This window comes from Colletotrichum siamense (genome assembly GCF_013390195.1).
Source record: "Colletotrichum siamense strain Cg363 chromosome Unknown KSG_Cg363_contig02, whole genome shotgun sequence".
In the NCBI taxonomy this organism is placed as follows: domain Eukaryota; kingdom Fungi; phylum Ascomycota; class Sordariomycetes; order Glomerellales; family Glomerellaceae; genus Colletotrichum; species Colletotrichum siamense.
The window spans coordinates 4,660,211-4,673,768 of record NW_023501015.1 but is presented as its reverse complement, the minus strand read 5'-3'; the positions used below and the strand labels follow the sequence as shown (position 1 = coordinate 4,673,768).

Genomic DNA, 13,558 nt, shown 5'->3' with positions numbered 1-13,558 from the left:
ACGGTATTACTCAAAAGCACGGCGGCGGGAATGACATACTACGATATCCATCGACGGCGTTTTGCGATGACGACGCAACACCTTGAACGCGTTTTGGCAATGGCATTGCCTGGAATGGGAAAGGACATGAGGGAATCACAAGGCTAAAAAGCAAAAAAGTTTCTAGAAAATGAAATGAGAAATACTCTTTCTCAATGGCCACTTCCACGTCTTCCGTGAAGTGCTCCATGGGAGGTTCTCCCGAAGCCACCATCGCCCGCCCCTCCCGGGGCGATGCTGTCTCGGGGCCACACTCCCCTTTTTGCTACACACATGTTGTGACTTGCTAACCTGACCACAGCACTGCTGGCGAAGAGGATACTCGTTCCCTTACATGAAATTGGAATGCCTCTGAATGGTAGGTCCGTCGTAGAAGTTCGTGTGCATGTACGCTAGGATATCTCCGCGTTAACCAACAAGATCCATGGTTTTCGAGGTATACGACTGGCGAAGAGTAACCCGGTAGGAGAGACTTTCCAATTGGAATCACCACTCTCCTGCTCTCGCCCGAAGATTTTCACTGAGCTTTGTCTATGAGGTCGGAAATTTGATGGTGAGGTACATACTTTCTCCTTGCGTTTTGTCTTTTGCCATGACCTCCGGTTGTCTTGAAAAGATCAAGGCAATTGCTGTAAGGTAGCCCAAGGTGCTGCTGCGTATACAACTGGTAGATAGGTTACAAGACCAATACACACAAGTTCCAGCACCCTCGTTTCCCTGCTTCATACCTGCCGTCCATGGGCGCTACTCAAGGCCGTCGCCAATTGCAATCTGAGTCGGTCTCCAAGCCAAGTGATGCTGCGGAAGGCGCTCAACTTGCGGGAAGTTCTCGGGAATGATGGCTTGATCGCAACATTTCGTTCTTGGCTCAATCATATCGCCTAGTCCCGCGTTTTTCCCCGGCGGGCCTTGTAAGTCGGCGGAACAGTCGTAGTCGCTACTTGAGACTGAAGCCAAAGTAAGCCATCAGGGAATCAACGATACATTGGTTTATCATTCATATCTATTGCATTTTCTATGGAGGAAGGAAGAGGAGGTTGGCTAGGGTTGACATCTTACAAGTGCACGCACGGCCTTGATACATCAGTACATGCATTTGCTCACGTTCAACCTTATTGCGCGATACCATTCTCCTCGAGCTGGACTGCGTCCTGGTTCAATCTCAGTTTGGTCAAATGCGAAACAGCAGCAAAGCACAAACGGAATTGTTTTGTTAGTCATTTTACGACTGTCTGTCTCATGATTGAGCAGCGCAACGGAGGTCATCTCCGTCCGGTGACGCGATCGGAGGTCAGCGACAACGGCCATCAGGCGAACGCCGGTCGCCCATTATGCATATAACCTCATTGTCTAACCCAGGCCGGTTGATGCAGGAGACCAAATTCAAACAGCCCCATTGATACGGCACTCTTCTTGCGCTCAAACGATGTCTCGCGATCCAAATCGGCCAAATATCGTCCTAGCTCTAGCCGACAATCTGGGCTGGGGAGAGCTGGGATGTTACGGCGGAGGCGCTCTCCGGGGCGCCGCGACTCCCCGAATCGACAAGCTCGCCACAGAGGGTCTCCTCCTGCACAACTTCAACGTCGAAAGCGACTGCGTGCCCACGCGGTCCGCTTTGATGACGGGGCGCCACCCCATCCGGACGGGATGCCGACAGTCGGTCCCGGCCGGCTTCCCACAAGGTCTCACCCCGTGGGAGAAGACGCTCGCCGAGTGCCTCAAGGACAACCACTACGCCACCGCACACCATGGGAAGTGGCACCTGGGCGACGTCCCTGGGCGGTATCCGTCTGATCGCGGTTTCGACGAATGGTTCGGGATCCCGAGGACCACGGACGAGACGCAGTTCACCTCGGCCATCGGGTACACGCCCGAGGTCGCGGAGCTTCCGTACATCATGAAGGGTGTAGCTGGACAGGATTCGGAGAATTTTCGCATCTACGACCTCGAGGCTAGGCGGCTGATTGACGAGATGCTGGTCGAGCGATCAAAAGACTGGCTTACACGGCAGGTGGAGGCAGAGAAGCCCTTCTTCCTCTACCATCCTCTCGTCCACCTTCACTTCCCGACTCTGCCTCACAAAGACTTTTCTGGGAAGACGGGGCAGGGTGACTTTGCGGACTCGATGGCCGAGATGGACTACCGCGTCGGCGAGCTGTTGGATCATGTCGATTCCTTGGGGGTTAGGGACAACACCATCTTCATATTCGCCTCAGACAACGGGCCTGAGTTCAGAGAGCCGTACCGGGGCACCGCCGGCCCTTGGTCCGGGACGTACCACACGGCTATGGAGGGCAGCCTGCGCGTGCCGTTCATCATTCGCTGGCCTGGCCAGGTCCCGGAGGGTGTGACGTCCAACGAGATCGTTCACGTCACGGACATCTTCACGACCGTACTGGCCATGACCGGGTCCAAGCTGCCAAAGGAACGGCCAATTGACGGCATCGATCAGACGGCCTTCTTCAAGCAGCCAAGCACGGTCAAGTCCGAGAGGGAGGGGTTCCTCTTCTACATCAAGGAGGAGCTGCGGGCCGTCAAATGGAAGGACTGGAAGCTGCACCTGGTGTGGGAGCCCAAGGTCAACCAGTCCTCGGGCCATCTCGAGTCGCCGTACTTGTTCAACACAGTGAGGGATCCAAAGGAAGAGACGGACATCTTGGCTTTCAATACGTGGGTCTTGCAGCCGATGATGAGGTTGAGGACAGAATTTCAGAAGAGTTTGACGAAGGACCCGGCGCCCCCTGATCCGTTGAAGGACTTCTTCCGATAGGAGCTCAAGTATATTTTGAGCTTCTATTAGACTATGAACAAATATCTTAGACGTCCAACGCGCAGTTGTGGATCCAAGGCTGAAGCTGGCGGTTCTAGACGATTTCCAAAGTCTCACCTTGGACAGTAGTGAGAACAGTCGTGGAACCCTGTCTTACTGTGAACAGCTATCCCCCGATACACGACCTATGCAACTAGATAATTCAAATCTCGTCTCAAGTATGACCGAAAACATAGACTAGCCCCATTCTGTGAAACTATGAGTGCAAGTACCAATGTCATGGTAGTCAAGATCTCGTGAAACAGCCTACCTGCATAAAGCCTGGGACATGGTCCCTGTCCCGGGGATCTGGATGCGAGTTTCAATTTGATTGTTTCTCTGATTGACATGGCTCATTGTTCTCCCTTGAAACCCTCCAACCCAAATCAAGCTTCAAGCTAGGTACTCAAGAAGCTATGGGATCTTCAACAACTACCTACCAGACGTTGTTGCAAACAGTCTTTTACGATTCAGAGGGCTACTCGTCTTTACAGAGAACCTTTGCACTTCCGCCACAAACCGTGGCTTTTACTCCCCTAGCCAGCACATGCACCCATTTCCCCAGGTCCATCTTATGCAACGAAGTAAAGACTGAGAGCATCACTCGCGGAGTCAGCTGCTGGGCCGACAAATTCATTACTTCTTCAGTAGCTTCTTTTCCTGAAGAATGTTTTCCAACGACTTACAAAGATGTGCAGTCCCCAGCGGGCGATGATTTCAGTACGTTCATCTCGGCTCATCCATGGTGACTCCCGCTTTGATTAAGAAAGGGTACTTCCGCTGACAATGTTCTGAATGTAGGTGAAGCGTTCACTTTAGGATACCCGGGCACAGCATGTATCAGCGGCTGGACACCCGCATGTACGACTTCCCTTACCTACAACGTCCCCACTGGCAAATACGTCCAAACTTGGTGTTGTCCCCCAGGGGGGTGGAATTGTCTAACAGCTTCCATCGGCCCACCATGGCGGGATTGTACGAGTCTTCTTCAGACGCCAACAGAGGTCTGGATCAGGGCTTCTGAAAGCGGAGGAAAAACGATTTATGGCTCTTACAGAAAAGTTTCGGTATCGGATCCGTCGAGTTCGGGGCCAATCTATGTCACTCATCCGGTGTTCCCGCTCTACGGCAAGGATGTTGATTTCGACACCCAAAGCGGAAGAGGAAATGATTTGTCGCCAGGAGCTATAGCTGGAATTGTTGTAGGGATAGTTGTTGGACTTCTTGCTCTGGTTGGAGGTGTCTTGTTCGTCGGCTTACGAAAGAGGAGGCAGAAAAGGGACGAACGTGTTTCTCGGCCTGAGGTTACTCCTACAGAAGGAGACCACAATCACCAAGGTTTAACTTATGATACCAAGCACGGTATTTCGGGCTATGTCGCTGAAGAGAGAGATGGAGATTATGTACCCGACGCCGATTGAGCTATCCTCAAATACAAGGGCGGCAGAGGTAGAGGGGAACAGTCGTCCCGTTGAATTAGCATCGTAAGAGTGTCTCGAAGTAATTGATATGGAAGCCTTTCGCCGCTTACGAGACGTGTTCCGGCTACCAATTGTCGTCACTTTGTGATGTTTCCTACGGTTTGTCAAGATCCGTCCGAGGCCTTGTGAAATTGTTCAGTCATTGTGATGATCTCCTGCGTAACAACAGCCGACAACAATACAGGGATATCTCTTTCGCGGACACTCGAGTTTTCCGACATCGAGGAAGTTGGGAGCTCATTCAGTAGGGGTTTACGCGGCAGGGGTCTTCCGATTCTTCCAGACAGTCACCACCGGAGACTCATCATCATATCACATCAAATTACAGATACGGAACCAAAATGTGATAACGAAGTTGTATTGTGCGTTATCAATCGCCCCTACAAAGCCCTGTCGTTCTCCTTGTAGTATGTGGATCGAGACCTGTGGAGTGAATCAGGCGTCACATCAACCTTGCTGTTCCTTCCCTCTCCCTCATCTCGTTCCGTTAGCCTTGTCTCGTTCCGTCTCTCATCGTCCCTCATCGTCTCGCTCCGTCTCTCGTGCCCGTCGTCTTGCTCCGTCCCTCGTCGTCCCTCTTCGTCCCTCTCCGTCCCTCTTCGTCCCTCTCCGTCCCTCTTCGTCCCTCTCATCTCTTCCGTCTCTCTCGTCTCGGTCTCTCTTGTCTCCTAGGCGGCTTTGAGTTTGTCGACATGACCAACGAGACTTTTGACAAGATCACTATTGTCAGCGATATAGCTGAATTGGTCCTTCATATCGGTGTCGATTTGACTGAAAGGGGTCCCTGAATCTATGACCGTGCACAAGGATATCTCGGCGTCCCCAAAATGGTCTTCATCATCCATCAGGACGTGAAGGTATCGGCCCAACATCCTGACGAGTTCCTTGGTCTTTTCAACACATTGGCTAACCGTTTTGCGCATTTTGGCAAGGTTGTTTTCGATGCCTTGGAGGTCTAATTGTAGACCGGCGAGCGCGTCCAGGCGAACACACGCCTGAGCCCTTTGCTCACATTGGGGTGTCAGGTGCTGTTGTGTGACGGCATAAAACAAGAGGCTGTTACCGGGAAGGCCCTGTGACAGCTGGCTCCTAATCATGGAAATCTTGTCGTTGAGCTTGCCCTGGTCGTTCGCGATCTTTATGCTGTAGATCAGGATCAGCAGATCTGCCAGGTACTTCTTGCATCCCTCGACGGTTCGAAGGAGCTTGTCCCGGTTGGTTTCCCTCGTGCGCTTATCGGTCGTCCGGCCCATGTCGCAAGACAAGCCACCCTTCACGCACTTGAGGCAAGCATTGCGGCCCTCAACTTGTGTGCAACGGAGCTTCGAGGATCTGCAATTAGAGCAGCTTTTACTGCTCACTTTTCTTTTGGTGGCAGCTTGCTTTTTCACCCTGTTGCCCGCGGTGTTGGGCTTGAGGGCTTCAGGGACGATGAGAGGCTGAGGTGGGGCCGCCCCCACCCCGAAGTTGTTGTTGCTGCTGCCCTTGTCGTTGCCGTTGCCCTCGTTGTTGCCGTTGCCGTTGCCGTCGCCGGAGATCGGGGCTGGGACCGGAGTAGAGAGCTGACCGGCGACGGTGTCCTCAAGGATCGCCGGATCAATGTTATTGGCGGGGAAGGAGTCTACGTCCATGTATTCGGACGGCTTGGGGACCTGGGCGATGGTCCGAGGATGGAAGCCACCGGTACCTGAGAAACCAGTACCGGGGTTCGCCATCTGTTGGGTGACGACCCTTTGGCAGCTGTTGCCGCCGTTGTTCTGAAGTTCAGCCGCGTTGACGTACGGGGGCTGGCTGGGCGTGTTGGTAACAATCGACTCGTAGTTACCGTAGGGGTTGAATGGGGAGTTATAGCGGGGCAGCTGGGGGCAGTGGTGTGAGTGGACGGGAGCCTGGTCATTGTTCACTCCCATGTCTCGCTCGAAGCCCAAGAGGTTGTTGGGGCCCAAAATGTCGCGACTGTAGGCGTCCATCTCTTCTCGGGAGAGGCGGCGGGAAATGTCGTCGTAGTTGGCCTGGGGGCGCGCCTGTGAGTAGAAGGAAGCCTGTCCATTGTTCGCCTCGTCGGTAGCGACGGCTACCATGCCTTGCTCGGCGTCCAAGAGGTTGTTGGGTGGCGACTGGGCGTCAATTCGGAGTGCTTCGGTGAGCCTCTCGTAGAAGAGTACATCCTCCTCTTCTACGTGGAAGTTGAAAATTTCCTCGTGGGTGGCCGGGGGGAAGGCCTGGGGGTGGATTTCATTGTTAGAACTAACAACGTCGTCCGAACCCGCTTGGGTGACGCCCCTCTCCATAAATTGCTCGTTTTGACTCTGGTAATCCATTGGTTCGATACGTCGATAGAGTCAGGGGGTGTGTGTAGTGTTGCAGTAGGAGTGTATATGATGAAACCGACCACGTGTATACGGGTTATTCAGGCGAATAGAAGGGCAGTGATCTATCGTGAAGATGATGGAAGACGGCGATGTATCGTTACGATGATGGAAGACTAGAGAGAATCTGACCTATCGTTACGATGATGCAGAGAAGGAAAGAAACGAGGCAGACTCCTCGAGCTGCGAGATTTTCTCTATATACTATGACTCTAGGAACCTCTCGAGCTTTTGGCATATAGGTTTACAGACCTTTCAACTCTCGACAGCCATTTCACACCTGTAAGTTGTCTGGTGATTCCACCGATGACTCTGGCTAGTTGCCACCCCATTTGGGTTGACCACATTGCACCCTCTATGTTCACGACTTGAGGCTTCACGACGCCGCCCAGTTGAGTTTACAGTCCGTACTGAAGAAGATCAAAGGGGTTTTGAAGCTCGATGAGAATGTGTCATTGGCAGCTGCGCACCGATGACGAGGGTACAACCTGCTCCATAGCCATCCATGCGCCTCCATCCTCTGGAGTACTTCATCTTGACCCGGCTGAAAAGTACCGATTAGCCCCAGATATCTGACTTCAGCAGAGTTTTTGTTCGGGACCTGGGTAGACAATATTACGGGCGAGTGAGTAAGTCTTGAGCCTGTTGGCCATGAGCTGGGGCATTGCTGGCGAGCGAGACAGTGTAAGCAACACGATAAGATGCTGAAGGTTTGTAGGGGAAAGCTTGACGACGCCAGAGAAGCAAAAAGAAGCGCTGAAGAGGTGTTCTGCCGGTGTAGATTGGTAAGAAATGCAGAAAATGACGGTGTTATGCGCATATCAAGTCGACTTACACGCCTGCCTAGGCACCAGGGTTTAGCGAATTGTCAGGGTGGACAGGCAGTTTTTTTTTGGTTCCGTCACAATTCTCAAAAACTTCACTACAGACTCGATTGGAATGCTATCAGTTTGGTTCAAATTGGATGCGCAATCGCGAGCAATTGAGAACATACCGTGGTTTCTGCCGAGCGATGTCGTCGAAATTATCGGGGCGCTGCGCTTACATTGGAATCAGGGGCAGTCAGGCACTGGTAACGAGAGCCAGGGGAGCGATCAACCTGATTGGGCTGCTGGACGCCCTCGCACGGGTGTTCCTGGAAAAATCGGGGACATGTGCGTCCGCGGAAAATTTTAAGGTTCCCCGCAAGCCATCTCCGCCAGGTACCCTTGTCCGTAAAACAACGACATGTGGTTTACAAACCAGCAGGATAGGAGTGTAAGTGGCCGTAAATGAGCGTCCAGCGCCTCCCACGGCCATCAATTGGCGAAGAAAACATCACAATGTGAGTCAAGTGCGTATCTGAATCTTTTCCGGCAAGGTATACAGCGCGAGCTTGATGGCGAGTGCTCTGCTTTGGCCCTCCTGCTCTGACCGCCCAGAACGCTCCCCGGGTGCGAAGGGGCCAAAATTTCATGCCTGGGAGACGATTTCAACCCTTTTGGTGTTCTTCTCGTAATCACCCCGTAGTACTATCTGGGTCATCGAAGAAGCGTTTGGAAAAGAGAGAGAGAGCACATCCGGGTTGGTGCTGCGTTACCGGAGACGGGACGCCCTCTCCTCTCCCTTACCTTTCGAGACTGAGAAGAGAGACTGAGAAATATGATATTGGTAGACAGATAGTGAACATGAAAGGGACAAGGTAGAATTATGCGTCGGTCGCGATCAAGGAATGGGCATGACGGCTGTTGGACGATGGCTGGGTGTCTGCAGACTCTCAGGGGGCGTTCATATCATGCTAGCTTGACCACGAGTTTCTTCTAAAAGAGAGCGGTGTATCGATAGTTTTGATATTCGCATTGATTCCATCTTGATGGCAAGCGTCTGGACGGCCGTCAATTGGCAAAGCCTGCGGTGGATCAATGCGAACGAAGGATCCAAGGAGTCGCTGCCCAGCCAGGTTAAGCGACCCATCCAATTGACAAACTGACGCTGTGTATCTGTCGCTGGTTTTATTTGTTACCATCAAAGAGGTCGTACTATGGGAGGAGGTGGGGCTTCAGTCAAACAGTGTCTGTTTATATAGGATGCAATCACAACAATTAACGCTCAGGGGTGGATATCACAACACAAGTGACGCTCAAACCCAGTTGGATATCAGCACAAATAAAAGATCTAACGCAGTACATCTAAAACTCAATTGCTGCGAAACAAAATGAAATGCGACAGTAATATCTAAGGTCAAAATAGCAAAAGAGTTCACCCACCGGTGTGGGCTAATCTCTGGTGCACAAGCCGGGAATTTTCGATCGATCGGTAGTTTTTGCCTGTCGTCGCGTAGGCTCGAACCCATATCCTCCACACCACCCTCCTCGATCCTAGACCTCATACCATTGTGCCAGCGGCCAAGGCGTCCCTTGACCGCTGACGAACGAGTTGGTCCTGCGTTGAGCTAAATGCCCCCGGGTCCTGCTTTTGTTGTAGTTCGTATCGTTCGTTGTGCTCGTGGTTGACGCGATTCTTTGTGTTGTGCCCTCACCTTACGCGACTGCCTGGCCGGGGGCCCACGTCCTCTCTCAGCTGCCACGTGAGGCGATCGCGAAGCTGCGAATATTGCAGCGTTCTCTGCTGGTTTCTCTGTAGTAATTGAAGCTGACGATATTATCCTCCCTCTTCGGCCTAAAGTTTTCTTTCTCGCGCATTTTCATCTCACCGCAATGCCGGGCCACTTACTTGCCATTGCCCCTACTCTTTGCTTGGGAATCACCCACGCCCCAAGAGAAAACAACAACTAGACACAGCCCCAAAATTCACCTGGAAACTTTGATTTTCATTCATATGACCCAATCTTTCTGCCCATCTCACTCACCCTTATGAATTTGAGTCTATCGTGACAGCTCCTCACACGTCCCCTTTCGCAGCCTCCCTTCCCTCTCTGCCACCCCTTCCTCTCTGCCACCCCCCTGCCTGTCAAGTTTCTCCCACACGCCCCTGAATTTACACCCCACCCTACCTGTTGGCTCCTGCACAGTCTACCTACCTTAACTTGCCTCACTTTGGTCGCGCACACCCTGCGCACACCCTTCCTTCCTTCTAAGTGTCCGTAGCACTGTGGAAAAAAAGGCGACTGGGGGCACCCCGGTGGAGTGCACAGTGAGCCATGACCGCTCCCACCTTGCTCGACAGTCAGAACCCAATGACTCTTGAGCTGTTGCTGGAAGTGAATCATCCACCCGAGGTACGCGGGTACTATGGTCAGAGGAGCCGTGACTGCCTCAATTCTGAAAATCTCGCTCCTTCCTCTCTTCATCTTGGCCCCTTCCCGGCACCGCGCTGACAATGAGAGGACACAAGAAGGACCTTGCTGCTCACCAAGCGGTTTGACACCAAGGTCATGTGCGCAAAAGATTCGCGATTCAGCAAAGTGTGGTGACCTGTGGAGAGGGAAGGTGGGTTGGGCAAGTACCTGCTGCATACGGTTCTTTCCGATAACTTCCATGGACCATCTTCACCCGGCCTGCACCGAAAGATCTGAACTCTATATATGGGTGAAAATTTGTTCTTACTCAGTGGTAGACTTGAGAACTTTCTAGAGATACCTGGCAAAGCTGGTCCGGATACGGAAGCATACGGCAGCGCTCCAGGTGCTTCGTATGAGTGGAATTCCCGAGGTTTCCATTGCGACAAAGTTTCAGTACCATACCTAGGTACCTAGCAGACGAGGTGAGGTGTTTGAGAAATGCCATTACCTGAGAAAATAGGTGGGCGTCAGTTTTGCTGCCACAGGTCACCGAACTCCATACCGATAGCGGGAGGTACTTAAAGGAAGATATCATCTTTGTATTCGTGCTGCGACCTAGGTAGCTGATCAATTAGTGTCCAAATGTCGCCAAATTCTATGCTTAGGGGATGGATAGTGTGTTGCAAAAGAACGAGCCATGCAGAAGGAGCCGATGCCTCCAGAACAGCAGCAACAGCAAGCCTAAATGGCACAGCCAAAGTACCAGCCGCCCCATAGGGTATGTTCAGCCTCGGAATCGTAGCCGCACCATCTATGGCCTTCGCTTCGCGAGGAAAGGTACCGGTATCGGTGGCTGTGGTACTAGGGTGGGTACCTGAGAAGCTGCTGGGTGAAGAGGTGGCGCCTGGGTAGATCAGACGAGGGTGAAGATACTCCCTGGCGGAGGCACCTTGCCAGCTTAACTTGCTCAGCCCACTGTATGGTTTATCAAGGAGTGAGTCGCTTGGCCTTCCAAATCCCAGATAACTAGCTCGCAGTTACCGGGCGTGCATGGCTGAACACGTTAATCTCTAAGTGCAAAATCCTATGTTGGGTTTTCATAGGATTGACCCAGGGCCCTGGCTTCGATCCGAACTTTTTGACCTTTTTTCAATTTTTTTTTCTTTTGTTGTTCTTTTTTACCTTTTCTTTTTGCTGATTCCAGGTCGACAGACAGCGATTGTGAACTGAGAGGTAAGAGCACTTAGGAGCCCATCGTTTGGACGGACGGCTGGGCAGACAATCTGACTCTGACGAGCGGACATACGCTTCTAACAAGCCGCGCAAGCAGTACGGAGTTTGCAGGACGAGTATGACCTGGATCTTCATTAGCCCACATCCCTTACTTTTCACCTAAAGGTGACTTACAACCACGGTCTGATGAGGCCCCTCGTAGTACAGAGTGTAACTCAAGAAGTGATTTCCAGTTCCGAGGCTCGGGTGACGCTGGAATGACACTTACTGAGCTCGCGTGTGCGCACTTGCTAGTTCACCCATGGTGAGAAATAAGGCAGAGAGCAAAAAGGGTTAATGAGAGGCTGACTTCTCGATCTGAAGACACACAGATCTCGAGAAACGGAAGGAAGGTTCTGTATGTGTACAGCAAAGTGGCCGCCTAAAGTATTTTACTCAAAGGCTACATACACTACATGCTGTCAACGAGCGACTCGATATCCCGGAAACGAGTCCACGGTAGGTAGCAAGGTAGCTAAGTAAGAAGAGAGATAGATATATTGCCATAAAGACCCGAAAAGCAGAGTCAATTGTGCTGGGTCCAGTCTGTGCCCAGCTCTGTTTGCTGTGTCGTTCGGCTGCATCCTGGGGATGGTGTTGAACTGTGCAGTACGCTAGCTAGAGCAGATGTTCAAGAGCTACCGAGTACTTGGATGCAACTTGAAAAGCTTTTGTTCGGTGATTGAAGTTTGGAATATCATGAATGTCATCTCAAAAATAGGCACCTCGCCTCACCCCCGAGAGCTGTGTACTGTGGTGAGCTTCATGAAGCTATCACGAGAATTATGGGTCAACAGCGTTGATGGAGTTGCGGGAGTCGGTCCGCGAAGACGCAGGGATGCAGAAAGTTGGCATTGAGTGGTGCCAGGCGGTGCCACCTGGGTGATACCGAGGTCCATCGAAGACTGATGGAAGCCGACGATATGCGGCCAAGCTCCTGGGCCCCAGCTCTTGGAGTCGCCTTTGCGACCTGTTGCCGATCGACCCCTCGTTGGCTCTTGACGACAATTCAACTCCCAAAATGTTTTCCATCCGTCCAGCAGTTTGTCGGGCGTGCAGAAGGACGCAGCTCCGTCCTCTACGAACCTTTGCGACCGCTACCGGTCCGATCCAGCAGCCTCCCCGCGACAACTACGTCAAGCTCGTCGAGGTCGGCCCACGCGATGGCCTGCAGAACGAGAAGAAGACAATTCCCCTCGCCACCAAAATCGAGCTGATCGAGAAGCTCGCCAGGACAGGCTTGTCGACGATTGAGGGTGGCTCTTTCGTCGCACCCAAATGGGTTCCCCAGGTGAGCTCTTGAATTAGCCTAATCGCACTTACGGCTAGAGCTTCGTTGCTAATACCGGATGCCTGCAGATGGCCAATTCGAACGATATTCTCGAGCACATCCTCACGAAAAAGATCTCTTCGCCCTCTCAAATATCGTACTCTTTCCTCGCACCGAATACCAAGGGCCTGCAGAACGCCCAGGCGCTGCTGGCCAAGTATCCCGGCGCCTTCGCTTCGCAGCTCCAGCCCTCGGCCGATCCGTCGACACCCGCGGTTGAGGTCGCGGTCTTTGCGGCTGCTACCGAGTCGTTCTCCAAGAAGAACCTGAACTGCGACATTGCGACATCGCTGGACCGCTTCCGCGAGGTGATCCGCGACGCAAAGGCTGCCGGCCTCCGCGTCCGCGCCTACGTCTCGGTCGTCCTCGGCTGCCCGTTCGAGGGCTACGACGTGGACCCGCACAAGGTCGCCGAGATCGCGACGGACCTGCTCGAGTCTGGCGCCGACGAGATCTCGCTGGGCGACACTACCGGCATGGGCACCGCGCCGCGGACGAAGGAGCTCCTGAGCTGCATGCGGTCGGCGGGTATCAGGAACGAGGATATTGCGATGCACTTTCACGATACGTACGGCCAGGCGCTGGTCAACACCGCTATATCCCTGGAGCATGGCATTCGCACCTTTGACAGCAGTGTTGGTGGACTTGGCGGGTGCCCTTACAGCCCTGGTGCGACTGGTAACGTGGCTACGGAGAACATGATTTACTTCATCGAGAGTCTGGGGATGGAGACGGGCATCGATTTGGACGCCATGTCTGATATTGGCGCGTGGATCACGGGGGAGCTGAGCAAGTCCAACGACAGCACCGTTGGGAAGGCGGTGTTGGGAGCCAGAGCCCGTGAGGCGTCGGCCGCTTAATTTGTAGTCGAGGGATTTCAATTCAATTACCTAGTTCAAAGCAGTACATGCCTCGCCATGTTTCCTACTTGCGCTGGAATGCATCCGTTGACACTTCCTTCATCCGTTTGCAGACGTCCATTGGAACGGGCAGCAGGCGGGGGGGAGGCAGGTGCCAGTCATGTGATGTCACTGC

The 13,558-nt window shown here is 52.9% G+C and overlaps 3 protein-coding genes across 3 annotated transcripts; all 3 read left to right on the top strand.

The window, feature by feature from the left end:
- Positions 1-1,465: 1,465 nt before the first annotated feature.
- Positions 1,466-2,812, top strand: Arsa (Arylsulfatase A; the record flags this gene model as incomplete). The annotated part of the gene is made up of 1 exon (XM_036635039.1): positions 1,466-2,812. The coding sequence occupies one exon, from the start codon at positions 1,466-1,468 to the stop codon at positions 2,810-2,812; it is 1,347 nt and encodes a 448-aa protein (XP_036500839.1).
- Positions 2,813-3,686: 874 nt separating this feature from the next.
- CGCS363_v003189 (uncharacterized protein) lies at positions 3,687-3,875 on the top strand (the record flags this gene model as incomplete). Its single annotated transcript, XM_036635038.1, has 1 exon — positions 3,687-3,875. One exon carries the CDS (start codon positions 3,687-3,689, stop codon positions 3,873-3,875), a length of 189 nt encoding a protein of 62 aa, XP_036499893.1.
- Positions 3,876-12,214: 8,339 nt separating this feature from the next.
- Positions 12,215-13,383, top strand: CGCS363_v003188 (Hydroxymethylglutaryl-CoA lyase; the record flags this gene model as incomplete). The annotated part of the gene is made up of 2 exons (XM_036635037.1): positions 12,215-12,484; positions 12,553-13,383. 2 exons carry the CDS (start codon positions 12,215-12,217, stop codon positions 13,381-13,383), a joined length of 1,101 nt encoding a protein of 366 aa, XP_036499892.1.
- Between the last annotated feature and the right edge of the window lie 175 nt (positions 13,384-13,558).